This window comes from Amblyomma mixtum, chromosome 2 (assembly GCF_055824585.1).
Source record: "Amblyomma mixtum isolate Tamu chromosome 2, ASM5582458v1, whole genome shotgun sequence".
NCBI lineage: Eukaryota > Metazoa > Arthropoda > Arachnida > Ixodida > Ixodidae > Amblyomma > Amblyomma mixtum.
The window spans coordinates 170,010,887-170,029,882 of record NC_143013.1 but is presented as its reverse complement, the minus strand read 5'-3'; the positions used below and the strand labels follow the sequence as shown (position 1 = coordinate 170,029,882).

At 49.6% G+C, this 18,996-nt stretch overlaps 1 protein-coding gene across 1 annotated transcript; it reads right to left on the bottom strand.

The window, feature by feature from the left end:
* Positions 1–2,349: 2,349 nt before the first annotated feature.
* Positions 2,350–18,480, bottom strand: LOC149361560 (3-alpha-hydroxysteroid sulfotransferase-like). The gene is made up of 2 exons (XM_089568112.1): positions 18,358–18,480; positions 2,350–3,342 (listed from the first exon to the last, which is right to left on the bottom strand). Exons 1-2 carry the CDS (start codon positions 18,478–18,480, stop codon positions 2,350–2,352), a joined length of 1,116 nt encoding a protein of 371 aa, XP_089424238.1.
* Positions 18,481–18,996: the final 516 nt, after the last annotated feature.

Below are 18,996 nucleotides of genomic sequence, written 5' to 3'. Positions count from 1 at the left end.
TGGACGCTTTTCCAACAATGCGATCGCGTCTCACCAATAAAGGCCCGAGCGGCGCAGGGAAAACAAACGCGCAACTGCTGGAGCCCATAGAGTAACTCTATCTGCTGTCTTCCAACGCCATCTGCAGTCCTATTTCTCTATACTCCTCCCACGCCCTCTCCACTAAAATGTCCTCTCCGGCTGTGTTGCCTCGGTCCGAAGCTACTGTGGTCGCGTCCCTCTCCAATTCTAGCCATCCGCACGGTTATCCGATTTCTCGTACCACGACGCCGACAACTACAGGTTTTGTCTTTATGGGGCATATAAGTCTTTCGCCGTAATGACAGTCCTGTATGGCAGTATATGGCGCCTACTGTCATAAACCTCCCTGTTCATTAGTAGCCAATATTTTCAAATGTTTGTTTTCATTTTAGTTCTTAGCGGATACAATGGGCTTTTTTCTATCAGCATTCTCGCGCTACGAAACTGCCCTTTCAGGAGTAGAATAACATGTGCAGATATTTATGCCCGTTAAGAAATTAACTATCTTCTTACGAAAAAAACAATTCTCTGAAGCTTCTGCCATCCCGGTGAAATACGTTTTCAAAGTTAGTGTTTTCGAACACATCCTCCTACCAGGCATTGAAGGAGCTGCACTGTAAAACCAGGGTGCGCGCTCTTCTGCGGTAGACCACGATCGAATTTACTCAGCAACGCAGCAAAGCAACTGGGGTCATTTTCACGCTCATCACGAAGCGCTTTGCACGTTCAGACTGCCCTCATTCTGGTGGCATAGTTTAAAAATGCCTCCTAACTGCCTACAGCGAGTTAGGACGTTCAACTGGCGGGCGGTCTAATGTAAAGAGTAGTTTAACTGACACTTGAATCCACACCTGACTAGAATATTGCAGCCTTCCTTTGTTCATCAGAAAAAAAACACCATGGGGCCGCTGTATATCACCAAGATGTGCATTTTTCCTTACACATCCTCACTGTTTGATATGACAGAGGGCTTAATTTATAACAGCGGTTTTTGCAAAGCACTTCTTTCAGCGGCTGCAGAGAAAGTACTGGAAAAACGGAACTCGTGTAGGCAGAGAGAGCATAATCTTTCTTTTTATTTATAGCGAAGGCTGTACAAGATCCTTGGTCCGATACATTAGCCACAGTTTGGGCCTCAGTGACTTATAAGCAAAATCTCCCCCATTCGCCCGATTGTCCAAAAAAAACGTTATAGACCGATGACGCAGACTGTACGCTGTTCATGAGGCTTCGATATGAGCTTTAGACTTTGGCGAGCTTTAGCCCAGACCCTTTAATCGAATGGGACGGTGGTAGCTCTATTGTTTTTTTTCTTTCCTGGAAGGAAGCGAAAGTCTCAGGCACTGCTGCAAAAATATACCACATCCCTAAATTGTTTGTCAAACCACATGTTTCTGGAAATACGCTACTAGGTGGCCTCATAAGCGTGCGAGAAACTAATGGAAATCAACGAAGTGTATTTAACAAGAACTTTATTCGCCAAAGCTTGCAAGAAATTTAGTTCAAACGCGGCCAAAGTTCGCCTTTGCATGCACAGTAAGATTTTATCCTCGGGTAGAGCACAAAGACTCAACATAGAACGTAAAGTATGCTATACTTCCGGTGCTGCTGGCGAGTCTATTTTCGTCTGAAGAGTTCTTGTAAGACGTGCCCAGGAGGGCGTGAACGGTGCGTAAGCGTCCTTCTCCGGGAAACCAACTTGTTGTCTGGACCGCCGCACTCACGTCTTTGCACTTCTCTGTCTTACAGGCATTTGTATTAAACTGTACAAATGCTTTGGCATTTTGTTTAGCCGCAGGGCCTAGTTGTTTAACCGCAGGGCCGGTGCACTAAGCGTACCTCATTTGTCACAAATGAACGATTACGAGAGAGACACTTCCATCTCCCTCGCAAAAAAAGGGCACTGTTTTGTTTTCTAATTTGTGACATTGAGTGTGGCGGTCGGTCTACTCCATTTCGTTGGTCTCTCCAAAAGTCAGAGGAGTGTGTGCAGTCGGTGCGGTGTTAAAAATATATGCTTGCTCTTTGTTGCCTTTCAATGAACTGAAGATAGACAGACTTAGCTTGATGGTTCTGTGCTGAATCCGTGCTTTTTCATTGCACTGCAACCTTAGAAGAATTTAATTGGTCCTGTAAAGCGGCTTATTTTGTGGCAGCTAATTTTCAGTCAACTGCACCTAGTATACCCTGCTTAACGCACCGCCGTGCTAATGCTTAAATTCGTTGACAATCTTAATACTCCTCTTGTTAACTGACTCAAAACGTGCGGCTACTCTTTAGTAACACGGTAACATTTTTCTCGCCGCTTGAAATAATGTCCGGTGGAAGCTAACAGCCTACTGCCTTTCTACAATTATTTGAAAGTTCAACAGCTTCTTCTCTCATCTCTTTCCACAGCGACATGAAGGAAGCAGTCTCGCCTTCCTCCTGAATCTTCCTCTCCATACGTACCAGTTGATCAGGGGTGTAGGCTTCTTTCCAACCGCCCACTCTGGCACTATTGACAACGGTGTACTTGCCCCCATCCCCCTGGTAACCCCTCCTGCTAGTCAGGTTGTTAACATTCGCCGGCGCGTACCAACCAATGTTATTTCGGTCCTGCATACGCACTACCATAACATTCCTCATCTGTTGCGGAGCGCTCCTTTCCAGTAGTGTGTCGAGCAATCCGTTGCTCTCGCCTTCTAAGTTCCTACTGTATCGTTCTCCCAGAAAGTGCGCCAATCGCAACACAGTGCCGCGAGTGTCCTTCTTCAGCTCTTCGTAGGTGGCGAAAAACACATTCGGCTCGTCCTTCACGGCGTATCCCGAGGCCACGTGTTCAAAGTAGCTGCCAAAGCCAAAGTCTCCCGCTAAAAAGCCGTCCACGAAATCGTCGAAAGTGCCATCCTGAAAGCGGTACACACTCAGATCCCTGACCATGTCGAAGAAGGACAGACACACGTCCCACGGGTTGCGAGCGATGTACACGTACTTCGCCTCCGTGTCCATGGTCTCCCGGCGCAAGGGCTGGTGCGTGATGAATGTTCGCAGAGGCAACTTCGCATGCCACTCTTGGTCGTTCGTGTATTCGACGGACCGCATGTTGCCAAAGTAGTCTTCATAGTTCTGGATCGGCTCACCTTCCCGCAGGATTAGTTGCGTGATGTACTGAACCCACTTCGTCCCACACTTTGGGTACGTCGACTGGAGTACGTCGCCGCTGCAGGCGCGGAACTTGAGGCTTTCCCTGAAGACTTGAGGATTTAGGTTGGGTCCTCTGGGAACCCCGTCAATTAGTTCGAAATGCGGTCTTTTGGCGCCCATGTCTTTCTTACTCTCCTGTAAAACAAGAAATGATAATGTGAAAAATACGCGGGAGTTTTGCCGCCAGTTTATTGCAGTATTTCAAAAGTCATAGTCAATAACGGCTTCAGTTCTCCTTCCGCGATCTTTGAACACGATACACTGAAGTAGAATATGACCCAGTGAATGTTTTGTCTGCTATGGTGTGAGGCTTGATAGAACAATTTTAGCTAATATTTCGTAGTTTCTTCCCGAAGCAGAAACTAAAAATAAGACTCTACGCTGTTCTCTTCGGATCAATTTTGTCTTCTGGCCAGCACCTCGCGAAAATATTATTCTAGAATTTTAGCTCTTCAACATAGATCGCTCAGCTTAACGATGTGGGCTGTCCGACTTCCTTAATAGCCTGAAGCTGGCAGAATCAGTTCTGGGTGTAAAAATTATTGGGAGTGAGGAACAACCAAGTAAACAATATCTGAAAATAATTGCTGCCACAAGAGATACGCATAACATTTAGAAACTTGGGTCATGAAGAAACATAGCAATCCTTTTTTTGTACCTGTTAAAACCCTGTAAGTCGTTTATAAGATATAGGAATCATATTCATTTGCCTACGAAGTACAAGACTGCAGACCCTCAGAGTTCAACGCTTAGTACCGAGGCTCGCTCCATCTGATAATCAAGCAGGGCTGCGTGCCTGGTGCTGCCTTTTCTAACAGTGATTTTATCAGACTACCACTGTGTAATGTACCACACTGGTGCAGCTCACTTCCATGAACAAACCTCCTATCGATCAGTGCCTGCAACTACAATGTGGTTGAAATCACCAATGGTATAGAGCTCGTAAACACCTTCTTATAGTCAGTACGTTAAACCGGAAAGCTTAGAACAGCAATGGGATGTCAAGGAATGAAAAAAAAAGGTTCGCCCCAAATGACTGCTGCTTCAAAAAGATGAGTCGAAAACTAAAGATATTGCCAGAAGCTTCTATGTCGGGCAAATTTTCGTTTAAGTAGCCCTCAACTGTGTTTTACTTAATACATGAGCCATCACTGCATAAGATAATGAGACATCTAGGCGTGTAAACCAAATTTTAAAGAATGGCATCACAGTTCTTAAAAACTATTCACCACATTTCAGCGAATAGACAAGCACTCAGCAAGAATAAAAAAAAACGTACAGCATAGTTACTAAGTGTTGCTTTCTGTTTAAATGGCCACTGAAATGCAGGCCAAAAGAAGCCATGTGTACCTAACGCGCGCACACGAAGTTATATCCAGTTAGAGTAGAAGAATTCTCACTCCAAGCGCCACAAAATATTAGAGAACAGCAGGCACTAAATTGCTCAGGAAACACGCCGCAGTGGAGTCACAGAAGCCATGAAGAAAGCTAAAAATAAAAATTGTCGACTCAAAATCTCCTGTCGTATTCTGCACTGACGATATCTGCATAACAGTCGGATGTGCGTTTGGTCACAGCTGAAAGTAGTTTCGTCAACGACTTAGCTCTTCGATTCAGTACAGTCATGCAAGCTGTCACGCTGTCTCTGAGGCTGACGTGGACTATCGGCCACCGATCAGGGCGACACCACGTGGCAAGTGGTGGAATCTCTTTTAAGGTGGCAGTTTGGGCTTGTTGGTAACACATGTCAAACAAAAATAGCGCAGAAACTGAGCAAGACAAGCAAGGACACACACGAGCGCTAACTTCTAGCCCAAGTTAGCGCTCGGAGGATGTGCTGATCTCTCTGAAGTTCACAGACGACCAGACGGCATCGTACGGCCAAGTGGTGAGCTCTTACGAAAAACACTTCACTCCGGGAACGAATGTGGTCTACTACCGAGGGATGTTCAACTCGCACAAGCAAGAGCCAGACTGAACTGTACAAGCTTTTGTGACAGACCTTTTTAAAATGGCGGATAAATGCGACTATGGAGCGCTGAAAGACGAACTAATCCGCGAAAGTCTGTTGTTTGTCCACAAGATATCACACTAAGCGACAGGCTTCAACTATAGGTCGATCTCGCACCGCCGAAAGGCCTCGCAGCAACACGCAACCCCGAAGTAGTAAAGCAGCAAACACAGATTCGTCGCAAGGAGCATCCGAACGTAACTACTGTAGAAATCAGAAAGCAAGGCCAGGGAAACGGCTTCCATAAAGAAATTAAAGTCGTGTCCAGCGCCTCTGGGTAATAAAAATTTTTTATTGTGAATCCTGTGCCTTCTCTCATCTAACGAAATTAAAATTGAAATTGAACTTTATTCCGTCGAGGCGGGAAGGGACTCGAAGAAAAGGAAAAACATATCACTTGACGTGGTTCAAGACCCCATTTACAAGGCATACAGCAGTTGCACATTTACATATCATCATCATCATCATCATCATCATCAGCCCGACTAGACCCACTGCAGGGCAAAGGCCTCTCCCATGTCTCTCCAATTAACCCGGTCCTTAGTCCGTTGCGGCCACTGTATCCCTGCAAACTTCTTAATCTCATCCGCCCACTTAACTTTCTGCCGTCCCCTGCTACGTTTGCCTTCTCTTGAAATCCACTCCGTTACCCTTAAGGACCAGCGGTTATCTTGCCTTCGCATTGCATGCCCTGCTCAAGCCCATTTCTTCCTCCTCTTGATTTCAACTAAGATGTCATTAACCCGCGTTCGTTCCCTCACCCACTTCGCCCCCTTCCGATCTAGCAGCATAATTAAGACAGCATACACACACAGCAAGTGAATCAAGATTTCCTTGGCTGAAAAGAAAAATTATTTGGCCGCATTCTATATCAAAGTCTTATTTTGCACGACAATAAGATATCTTCTTCATATCAAGATTAGCATAATACACTTGAAAGAAAAAAAGCATCATTATAGAATTCATAGCGGGCATAACACTCTTGTGTAAAAAAAATTCAGCAGAGTTTAGGTGCTAACACTTTCGATATTTATATCGTGTTTATGGAGGTAACTTAACAAGGTTGGAAGTGAATATTCGAGCATTTGACGGCTGATTGTTGTGCGCATGAATGGAATTTTCCAAATTTCAGGTGGCCGCGATGTCGATCTACCTTTTCTTAAACTTAGATTTGATATGGTGTGAATGAGGACCTCATTGTTTTGGACATCCTGTTTATATCTTTTGGCTAAGATATAAGAGTAGAGCCTATGCACAGAAAATACTTTGAATTGCATAAACAGGCTTCTAGTGTGTACGCAAGGATCTACCCGTGCGATAAGGGGTAATGCTTTTGTTTGTAGCATGTTAATCTGTTGGAAATTCGTAAATGTTGCGCTTCCCCATGCAAAGAAGCAATAGTGTACATGTGACTGAAACAATCATTTGAACAAAAGTAACTTAAATGAGGTAGTGTCCCTGTTTTTGTGGTACGAGGACAGTTACGTAGCGTTCTTACGGCTTTTTTCGAATTACAGCGAGCTGTCCGGTGCCCTGCTTAACAGGGGCAAGAGCCAAGCCTTGCGCTTCGGTGCTTTTTCGTCAGATCTGCTTGGCGATGTAGAGTGGGCCTCGGCGGTTAAGGTCCTAGGAGTAGCGTTCCTCTCCTCAGGGGAGGTAGCCCGCGAAACGAGGACAGTTGAGAGCGACCGCAGAGCAGCGTCTGGTAGTAGCAGCGCGTTTTCGCCTGTCGCTGTCGGAGCGGGCATTTATCATCAGATCTTCCGTGTGTGCGAAGCTCTATTATATCGCTCGCGTCGCGTGCCCGCCCCGCACTTTAACGCGTCGCTTGGCAACATTTTGTGCCAGTTTTTTCTGGGCGGGAAAGACGGAGACCAACGCTCGCGCGCTCCTCCGCCTTCCCACGCGCATGGGCGGGTTTAGCCTGCCCGACCTGCGCACAATGTGCAGCGAGCTCGCTGTCCGAGGCGTCCACGACCTGGTCTACGCCACTGACTACCCAGGGAGAGGTCTTCTCGCCTACCTACGCGGGACGTCGCGGCGCCTATTTTTTGGTCACCTTGTAGGTCCTTCAGCCGAACAGCAGCCGAGGCTCTTCCGGTATGTCTGTCGGACGGCCGAGTCTCTCACCGCTACCCTGCCCGAGGTCGAGGTCTCTCAGACGCAGGCCTCCCGCATTTGCGAGCTCCTTGCCATCCAGGTGGCTACACCTGAACAGCTAGAGCGGAGCGTGCGGGTGCGGTGGCGAGACTTGACGTCTCACACGCTTCCACCAGACGTCCGCGTCTTCGCCTGGCTGCGAGGCTGCACGGTCTTGCCTACGAGAGTCCGCGTCGCAGCGTGGGGCATCTCACCCTCTTCGCGATGTCCCAGTGCGCCGAGACCGAGACTCTCGAGCACGCCATGTTTGAGTGTGTAGTGGCAAAAACGTTCTGGCGACTTCTGTCGCGTATGTTTTTTGTTTCTCTCGACGCCCGCACAAGGCCGCGCGATACGCTTGTGCGGCTATTACTGTGTGTAGGCGCCTTTGTTTTGTGGCGCCAGAGAGGCTCCGCTTCCTTACAGGGCCGCCCCAGCGAGCCATGTTCCCGATGTTGCAGCGGTGCGAGCACGCGTGCTTGGACAGGGTGACGCTGCCGGAAAAAGAGTTCCTGCGACGATGGAGCACCCGCTTCATCGTCGCAAGCAGGGGCCGTGTGACAGTGCGGCTCCGGCCATACTAGAGTGAGCGATCGCCGGCCGCGTCTCGAGCGGACGCGCCCCATTTCGGCTCCGGCAATTTTCGTCCGGATTACCGAAAAATTCCCTACGACCGCGAAAATTTTGCTTGTACTCGACGGTTAACATCACCCGGCACCCGAAGACATCGCTATCGACCGGGTGGGCCAACTTTTGGGCCTTTTAGGCCCATTTATGTCTTCATCCAATGGGAGCCCTAGCTAGGCCTAAGGCCAAGCAGCGTTCTCCGCGGACGCCATGGCGGCCTCCGCTCGCTACGGGTACGATCCCGAGACTATGGCGTGGCCAGAAGTCGTCGCAGAAGCCACGTCTTCTCCTGAAACCTCCACTCCGACGCAGGAGATCGTGGATGAAGGCGTCTTCTCGTTGGTGCCACTTCGCAAACGCCAGCAGCGCCTGAACACCTCGGCAGTGAACGGACCCTCCGTGAGTGCCCCTGCTTCTGTGCATCCAAATACTTCAAGTTCCAACCATCAGCTCTCGCAAACAGCGGGATCGACGATATGGCGGCCTACCGCTATGCCTCGACTCCGCAAAGAAGACTTCACGATCGTCATCAAGCCCAGAATGACGGTCCCCCTGAAGGCGGTTCTGAGAACGGTGAGCTTGGTGCTTTGCTCTCCGCCTATGTTAATGCCTCCTCGGTGGACACTCTTAGTATCTGGCCCATCTGGGACCAGAATATCGTTATCGCCACCACTCAAGACGTGAATGCGGCGAACGCGCTCGCTCGTGAATTTACTCTGCAAGCTTCCAAAGGCTTCATCCCGATGGTCGGTCACGCCAAAGTCAACGGTGAAGTCTGCAGGCGGATCATTACCGTCCATGAGCAGGAAACTTCTACAACCCTGAAATCGAAAGTCCAGTGGCGCGGAGCAGCGATAGCCTTCATCAGCAAGCTGGGGAAGTCGACGATTTCCCTGCTCACCTTCGTGGGCCATAAAGTGCCACGTTACGTGCACTATAACAGTGTGGTGACCTTGGTACGCGAATACAAGCGGACTATTCCCGCGTGTTTCCGATGCGGCACCATCGGCCACCGTGTGGACTTATGCCCGGATCCTCAAAGCAATCGCTGTGTACACTGCGCCCAAACGGTCGCAGTCCTCGAAGACGGCAACTTGGAGACCCACGAATGCACTCCTTCCTGCATCGTCTGCGGTGGCGGCCACCTTACGGGCTCGCAAGACTGCAAAGCAAAATTTCGGCGGCTGCAACGACCAGGAAACCCAACCGGTCAACGAAAGCAACGTCAGTGTGCAGTGCCCCCGGGAACTGACACCACTTCAAAATTTCCCCCGCCTGGCAACAAGCTGGTGCAAGGCACATCCGGACCAGCGCCACCGGTGGGCGCGTTGCCCGGGCGTGCCTCGAAGTCTCCTCAATCAACAAGCCAAAAGTCGTCACGTGATCCAGGCGCACCCGTATTCCAGAAAGGGGATTTTCCGCCTCTCGAGGGCCGTCCGCTTGGCACACCAAAGAAGACATCACAGCCAAAGGTAGGCAGCCGAGACGGGCCTCCTCCGCCCCCCCCCCCCCGCACTCCCCTACGTTCTTCCCCACCTACCCTTCCTCCTCCTCCCTCCCCCCCCCCCTTAACTCTGGGGTTGCGGACCTCCGCCGTGAGCTCGAGACTCTCCGGACTCAAAATGCTCAACTCCAGGCCAAAATTCATGCGCTAGAAACGGTTCGGTCCTCCCCGCCTATTGCCCAGATAGCTCCGGAACGGATGCAACAAGTACCGGTGGACCCGACACCATCTAGCTCTGACGCGCGTTTCACCGCCCTCGAGAACGCCCTTGCCGCATTAGCGACTCAGATGTCAAATTTCGGCCAAATTCAAGAAAACCTGTTCAAGTCAGTCACGGCCACGGCTACGGCCACCGTGGCGGCCAATATTAAGAAGTGGCTGGAATCAAACCCCAGGCTTCTACGCCGAATGGGGCCCTTGAAAGACGCAAACCGCCCATCAATATTCAACCGCCCCATGGATCTAACCGAACCCTCGGAAGAGCCGGAACCGATCCAGCCGCAGGTGACGGAACCTGTGCCGCCTCTCCAAGGCAGTCTCCCTTCAAATCAACATGGCTGCGTCCCCTCCCAACCAACACCCTAAAGGGCGCCGCCCGTTAAGACAGCAAGCTTTTTCCCTTCTGCAATGGAATTGTCGGGGTTTCAAAAACAGGACCAAACGCGCCCTTTTAAGGGAGTACATTGACAACCTCGAACACCCCGCCGCAGTCCTTGCGTTGCAAGAAACCGGGGATGCGGTTAAGCTCACGGGCTATAATACTTTTCAACGAGACCCGTTCACCTGTATCCTAGTCCATAAGGGTTACACAGCGCAGGAGGTTGACATCGACTTGAATCTGGAATATTCGTACGTGATGGTCTCTGTACCTCCCCCTGCGGCGAACAGATAGCCCCGCACACATACTTAATATCTACTGCCCCCCGAAACTCAAAAACATCACTTTTTCTAACATCTTTAGCGGAGCGCTAAGGATCGCGGGTCGCGACCCCCTCATGATAGTGGGCGATTTTAACGCGCCCTGTCTCATGTGGGGTTATTGCAAGGAAGAGACGCGTGGTCGTAAGTTGGCGGAACTTATATCTACGCTGGGCATCAGTCTTCTAACCGACCCGGTCCACCCAACACGTGTAGGGAACTCCGTCACTCGGGACACCTGCCCCGACCTCACCCTCGTGAAACACATCCAACACGCAGAGTGGATCAACACCCAGGACACCCTCGGTAGCGACCACTGCATACTGAACACTGTCATTTACACTCGGCCCTTACATCACCCCCTTGCGCAAGCCAAACTTCCCGACTGGAACACTTTCCGCCAGGCACTCCCAGTAACTTCTCTCATGGAACAGGACTACTCCACTTGGGCACACGGACTCATGCAAACACTCTGTTCACACGAAAAGCATTTCCAGCTTACGGAGCGTGCACCTGACGTGGATAACCACCTAATGCACCTCTCGGAAGCTCGCCGCAGCCTCACTAAGCAATGGCGGCGGCAGAAACACAACCGTAAACTCCGCGCTCGAATCTCTGACCTCACCCAGCAAGCTGCCGAGTATGCTGGCCAGCTCGCAGACCTCCTGCGCTGTGTAACCCTTATGGACTAGGATACAGGTGAACGGGTCTCGTTGAAAAGTATTATAGCCCGTGAGCTTAACCGCATCCCCGGTTTCTTGCAACGCAAGGACTGCGGCGGGGTGTTCGAGGTTGTCAATGTACTCCCTTAAAAGGGCGCGTTTGGTCCTGTTTTTGAAACCCCGACAATTCCATTGCAGAAGGGAAAAAGCTTGCTGTCTTAACGGGCGGCGCCCTTTAGGGTGTTGGTTGGGAGGGGACGCAGCCATGTTGATTTGAAGGGAGACTGCCTTGGAGAGGCGGCACAGGTTCCGTCACCTGCGGCTGGATCGGTTCCGGCTCTTCCGAGGGTTCGGTCAGTCACGGCCACGGCTACGGCCACCGTAGATCGCCACTGGGTAGATCGATGCAACAGCGCAGAAAGACACATGTCCAGCCGCAACACTTGGCGGCTCTTCAGGAGTCTCATAGACCCCACACAAACACGCTCGGAGACCCAGAAACACATCAATCGCGCGATACACAACTTTCAATGAAACACGAAGCAGCTAGCGAACACCTTGCGCTCACAATACCTCAATCAGGATCAAGACCCGCGCGGGCAGGATTATTTGTATGCAGGCTGCGATAATCCGGGACTGGATCAACTTTTCCAGCTTCACGACCTTCGCGCGGCTCTTGTCAAAATGCGCAGGGAGACGGCGCCCGGAAGGGATAAGGTCACAGTCAAATTATTGGCGAAGCTTCGTGATCGGTCATACGAAACCCTACTCGAATATATTAACGCCATTTGGACCGGGGACACTTCGTTGCCACCGGATTGGAAGACATCATTGGTAACCTTTATCCCAAAGGCGGGGAAACCGGTAAACACCGACAACCTCCGGCCCATCTCCCTCACTTCATGCGTAGTAAAACTGATGGAAACGATGGTCCGTGACCGCCTCTCAGAATATCTCGAGAGCAAGAACTCCTTTCACGACACCATGTTCGGTTTGCTACCCAGTACGTCCGCACAAGACATCCTTTTACAGCTTCATCACGAGGTTCTCGAACCAATAGAACACCCACACAACGACAAAATAGTCCTAGCACTCGATCTCAAGGGTGCGCTTGACAATGTTAAACACGGCGTCATACTAAAGCACTTTAGCGAGACCAACTGTGGTCCTCGTACATTCAATTGCATCAAAGATTTCCTAACAGACCGCTTGGCCTATATACGTATACAAGAGACCGAGTGCGCCCCGTTTGAGATGGGAACGCGGGACACACCACAAGGCGCTGTGTTGTCCCCGCTTCTCTTTAACATTCCTATGATGTATCTCCCGGCACAGCTGGCGGCTGTCGGCGGTGTTCAGCATGTGCTGTACGCCGATGACATCACCATCTGGGCCACTACGGGAAACATAGGAGAGATGGAGGAATGCCTGCAAGCAGCGGCGAGCATAGTTGACCACTATGCCACGTACTGCGGCCTCCAGTGCTCCCCGTCCAAGTCTTAATTTGTGCATAATCGATCTTCTCCGAAATGCAAAATCTCCGTTCAGCTTTCTCTCGCAAGCGTCCCCATCCGTGAAGCGAAGGAGCTACGAATACTCGGTCTCTTCATTGATCAACATCGTAAGGCCGACACAACTCTTGCCAAACTCCGTAAAGTCGGCGACCAGGTGGGCCGGATGGTTCGCCGCGTTTCCAACAAGCGAGGAGGGTTGCGAAGTAAGGATGCGATGCGGCTCGCACGTGCCTTCGAAACGAGTCGAGCACTGTACTCGACTCCTTACCTCCGCTTACGGAAACATGACGAAGATCACTTGGAGATTGTACTCCGCAAAATTTTCAAGAGAGCCCTCGACCTCCCGATATCCACTTCCAACGCGCGACTCCTCGCGTTGGGGGTGGTGAACACCTATCGAGAACTCCGCGAGGCGCATCTTGTTAACCAGTACCCAAGTCTCGCCCAGACCGTGTCCGGTCGCCGCCTCTTGGACCGGTTACATATCAGACATGATCACCATACCATGGAACGGGTTCTAGTGCCAGAACTGTGGAGAAGCGCCCTCCACGTTCGACCCCTTCCGACTAAGATGAACAAGGAGGACCATAATGGCCGGCGCCAGGCGCGGGCGAATGCCCTGCACCGCCACTATGGCTCAAAGAAACACGTCTTCTACGTAGACATTGCCGGACCCTACCGCTCCAGGGGGGAATGGTACACGGCTGCAGTCATACACGAGGGAAAGCAGGTGGACGGCCTCTCGTTCAGAGCGCCCAACCCAACGCATGCGGAGGAGGTGGCGATCGCCCTCGCAGCCTCCCATCCCGACTCTAAATTCATCCTCACAGACTCTCGCGGAGCCTGTCGTAACTTTGAGTTCGGTTGGATCACTCCACTCGCTCACCAAATTTTACACCGCAGTACTCGCGACGGCGATCCAACTCATCGCTCAATCATATGGGTCCCCGGCCACCAAGGCATGCCAGGTAACGAAGCCGCCCATGAGGCAGCCCGCGCACTCACTCACCGGGCACCAGGCGTCCTCTGGGAGGAGCTTAACCCAGATCACAGCCCTCTCCTTTCTTTAAAAAAAAATTACTGAGCACTGTCGTGCCTAACACCGGCGATACCCAGTTCCTATGAAAAGACTGGGTAAAGCTGGCGAACGAATTCTTCTCAGGCTCTTTACAAACACCCTGCTGTGCCCGGCGGTTCTCAAGCACTTAAATCCTTCTTTTGACGGCCGCTGCTCATTCTGTGGGGTGGTGGCTGACACCTTCCACATTGTTTGGGCATGCAGAGAAAATCCTTCTCTAACCCCAATCACCCCTTCCCCTACCCGAGAGGACTGGGAGGCGGCCCTGCTCAGCTGCCTCGAACTATCGGCCCAACAGGCCCTGGTTCGGCGGACTTGTGTAGCGGTCTCGACCAATGGGATCTCGGAATGAGGAACTCCGCCTAGTATTGTAAGGGGTGACACCTATTAGGGGCCTCTCCCCGAGCACCTCTCTGTAAGTTACTAAATAAATGCTTTTCACCACCATCACCGGCTATACTAAGTGTTGCACGCCAGTGTTGTGCGTGAAGTTTGTGCGCGGAATTGGTGCGCGGTCATCCTCCCGCATGCTTCCCCCGCGCCTTTGGACCCTCCTGAACCTTTTACTTTGGACACTGTGTATCGGACACTTGCGTTGCTTTTGAGTGTATGTATGTGTGTTGCATCGGGAGACATCAATCGCCGTAGTGTTTCTTCTGTTTTGTAGAGGGACGTCTTTCCCTTTTAAGCTTCAAGGTCCAAATAAACTTCTGTTCACGGTAGAAAATATTTGAATTTCTCTAGTAAGCCGACGCTTTTGGCAATTAGAGAAACAATGGTGTTAACGTTGAGTGTCCCATAACATGTGTTTATGAAAATAGGCAACCGCCTACGACAGAAATTGTGGCGCTCGGCTGGTGACACGAAATCGCGGGTTCGATTTCGACCACTGCGATCGCATTTCGATGGAAGTGAAACGCAAGAGACCCGTGTACTGCGCGATATTAGTGCACGTAAAAAATCCAACGTGGCCGAACTTTTGCGCAGCCCTCCACTATCCTGAGTTGCTATGTGGGACGCTAAGGGGACACATAATCTCAGCCTTAAAAGTTTGACGCCTTAACGATAATTGGTGAAATGCCCATATATGCAGAATTGGTCACTCTCTGAACATTCATAGATCCCTGCAGTACTCATACCACTCTATAAAATCCAAACAAACAGTAAAAGCATGCATGAAAACCGCTCTTAGCTGTGTCTCGTCAGTGCGTCAGCACTTTCCACCAACGTTACTAGAATACTTTTTCAGTGTGCAAACTCCGACGCCGCGTATGTCGCCCTTGCCTGTACTGCCGAGCGGGGGCGCTCTCGTCGCTGTTTGACCGGCTTCTCGATACAGTAGCCGCGCTGACCACATCAGCGAAGACTACAGCGAAGCGCTTTTGTGCCAGGCGTTTCTTTGTTGGGTTAAACTGCGCCGCAAGTTGATCGCTGCTCCTCTGTGTCCTTGCCACATTTAAGTGCGTTTCGAGCGACGCAGCTTGTGCGGAGTTGGCTGCGGCTGCAACTCAACATAGAAGTGCAGCAGCGTTGGTGCACCCGAGCTATGCGTCCGTGAGTCGGTGCGGCTGAGCTGTCGACCTGCCCAACCAAGGCAAGATAAGCGTTCTTCGTAATTTGCGACCGCAATTCACACTGACCATCGCCAATGCTGCAAACATTTTCTGGAAAGTGCTGGAAGAGCTAGAGAAGTGCAGCCTTGCTCGCTTGGGTTGTGCTGAGCACGTGTCGGCATTCACTTGTCAGATCTGAATTTTGTTATTGCTACAAGAATGCACTTTTTCTCTAGCATGCATCTTGTCTCTTGTAAAAGCACGTCTCTTGTAACTGTTTGGCCTATTAAAATTGGCTCCCATTGAGATGTACATGTTTTTTTTTCCCTATATGAATTGAATAAACTGCTTTGAATCTGACCTGCGCTATTACCGTCATTTTTTTCGTGTTTTATGACCTTAATAACGTCGAAGTTTCATGGTGGTAGTCCTGCATCTCCCTTTAAAAAGCATGTATGCATCGTTGACTGTCTTGCTTCAAATCGATGGTATTTGGCCATAGGCTTCGATATTTTCGGCAACATGCGACTCATTTACCGTGTCGTGGCTCGCCGTAAGAAAAGAGACATTTAGTTTGTAGGGAAGTAAATGAAACAAAAAAACTATACCCGACCAAGAACCAGATTTCTCATCCAAATAGCTAATGATTCAGATATACCGACTGTACGTCTGCCGCCCAGGACCGTTCGCGCAGCCTTAAAGCCACTGTCTTTGCCCATTCAGAATAATATCTGTGCACTGTCTTGGAAATATCTTCGTTAAACAGGAATTACTGGCGTAAAGTGTCATGAAACACGTCGTGCTCGTCTCATAGCGATAGTTGGTGTGACGAGAAACCGGCCGGAGCGGGCCAACAGCGTCCAAAGCTCCACCTCACAAAAGGGAGCCGAATGGGACCACGTTTGGCCGGCGAAGTGCAGCGGAGTTTTCAAACTGCCCCGGTAATCTAGTAATGTTGTTCTCCACAGCGGTGCGGCGGCCGTTCACTTCGCCACTGTCAGCGGGCACGCTCTGTTTGCTCGAAACCCCGTTGAGGGCGCTGCAATTTGGTTGCGCACGACCGTAGTCACGTGGTATTTTTCATATTTCGCGGGCTTTCTTTAGATGCCGGAAAAAAGGACCGCGTTCGAGATACGATGCTACAAAAAACTGGATCGGTTGTTTATAAACCTTCTGTACAACCTAACGTAACGGTCCTGGCACTAAAATGAATATTTGAAAATTTGAATAATTCACCTTAGTCACTTAACTAAGTAAGCGCAATAAAAAAATAATCTGAGGAGCACCACATGATGGCGAACAATGTATCGTTGGTTTCCGCGGGCCGCGGTTCACCGCTTTTTTTTTTTTAATCCTTGGTTTAAGTTACGTGAAACACCCTGTGTAACGTCCTTAATTAAAACACCGTATTCTTGCTATTGACACTGTTAACGAATATAGGCCCCCAGAAGTGATATTTACCGCTGATATGACATGTACACAACACATTAATTCATTGCATAAATCATCATCATCAGCCGAGGAGTGCACTTGCCAGGCGCCGCTATTAGTTCCCTGAAAAAAGTGAAAGTTAACATTTACCGCGCATAATTCTAATCACTTTTAAATTACTGCTGACTTGTTGAGGCGAACACCAAAGATCAGCAATATTACCGCAATTTTCCTTCTACAAAAAAGTCTTCTCGTAATATTGCTAATCTATCGCACTACTATCCCACAAAATAATTGTTTCTCGAGTATAAAATAACAAAACCCAAGCATTAAATGAATTTTCGCCCTATGTACTTTTTCTTTTTTGAAAACTACGCCTTTCAAACGTTTTTCAAGAGTTCCGCACATTCAAGCAAAAAAAAAGCGACGCTCGCTGTCTTAGCTGTGATAAGTGGCCTGTATCAAAGACGATGCGATTATCTCTCTCAATCCCTGCAACATCTGCTTCCGTATGTTGTTACTGATTATGAAAAGAAGGAAAAACACTCTGAGACCTTCAATACAAAGGAATTGTTTTGGTTGCCTTGGTTTATAGCGTTTAACGTCCCAAAGCGACTTAGGCTATGAGGGATGCCGTAGTGAAGGGCTCTGGAAATTTCGACCCCCTGGGGTTCTTTAACTTGCACTCACATCGCACAGTACACGGGCCTCTAGAATTTCTCCTCCCAAGAAATTCTAGCCGCTGAGGCCGGGATCGAACCCGCGTCTTTCGGGTCAGGCGCCGAGCACCATAACCACTGATCCACCGCGGCGGCGGAATTGTTTTTTAACCTATTTATTGTGATAAGAGTCAGACATGTACATGAAATCTGCGAACAAACGTACAATGTTTCTCAATATTCATTGTGAACTCTGGCACAACGCTTATTACTTGGAGTTTTCTTGAACTATTGTTTCGTTAATTTATTGTAGTCTAGATTTCTTAAGAATTTTCATTGAGCACGTGAGCTCGCACTGTAATTTATACTGTGACGACTGCTACCTTGTATGGGCCCCCGGGCATTTTTTCCCTTATTTGATCCCCTGGGAGGCCTTCAACCCCGAGTTAAAGCAAATGAATTGATATCAATATCGCTCAGGTTCTCTAAACATTCTACTTCCCTCAACACAGGGAATCCTCCTCAAGAGATTGTGCCTCCTTCCTCGATCCCTTTCCTGATTGATGACAAACGCACCTTTTCCGCGGGGTATTTGTTTAAGGTCACTCCCTTTCCTGATTGGTGATAAATACACTTTTCGTGAGGCATATTTGCTCAAGGTTCCTCCAGTCAGCCTTGCAGCAAGTTTGTTCACGCGCTGTATCGCAGCACGTCGCTCTGAGAAGGTAATACGCAAATTTCTAAACATCTTTCTTCGGTCGTCAATGCTCTAGAATGGCATTACCGAATTTTCACATGAACCTCGTACTAGCACCAGGTTTCTATTTCTATTATCATCTGATGTAAGTGGTTGCTGAAGTAACAATCTGCTTCCCACAGCTATTTCTAGCCTTCCGCCCACTAACCGAGTGCGTAAAGGAAATTCTAGGTGCCTCACTTTCTTATCAGTATATTTATTTCCCCAGCTGTCAGCAATTTTTGCACCCTTATCTGCTATGATCCAGCTTGTTTTCAAGGCGGGCCCTCATTTTAAAACAATTCTGAAAGCCCTTACCTCCTGAGCTTCACACGCGCTCTGTCCTCTTGTCTTCCAAGTGCCGGAGCGCGTCTGTTCGACAGGGCGATTGGACGCATCGCTGCGAACATGGCCGGCTTCCGCCGCTGCGCAGTACACCATTTCTGCTGCAGGGGCTTCGCCCGTTGTGAAATGCGGCACTTCCTTTCCAGGCAGGTGGCTTTCGACATGCTCACGCTAGGAGGTACAAGTGATAAACGAAGCCGCGTCCGGTTTAAGAGCATCAAAAGAGACTAGAAGGCATATGTGAAATGGTTAATTTCATAAAAGGCTCCCTGAAAATTCCATACGTTTAAAACATGGCGGCACGTGTGAGCCATCATCTTCTACCCAGAGAAGGAAAAACCAGTATTATTGCTGGATATGACGTAATGTAGTGCAAAAAACCAGTATTATTGCCGGAAGGGACGTAATGAAGTGCGTTATCAATTACTGAGAATTTTTGCACAGAATATGCAGTGTTTTTTAAATGTTTCCTATACAATCGGCCAACTTATAACGGTCGTCGTTATAGCAAGTGCTCCGTGATTACAAACGAGGGCGGTGCTACCGCCAAAATATGTATTAATGCAATTGCACGCGTCTTAGATACAACGAACAACTGCGCTTGCACCACTC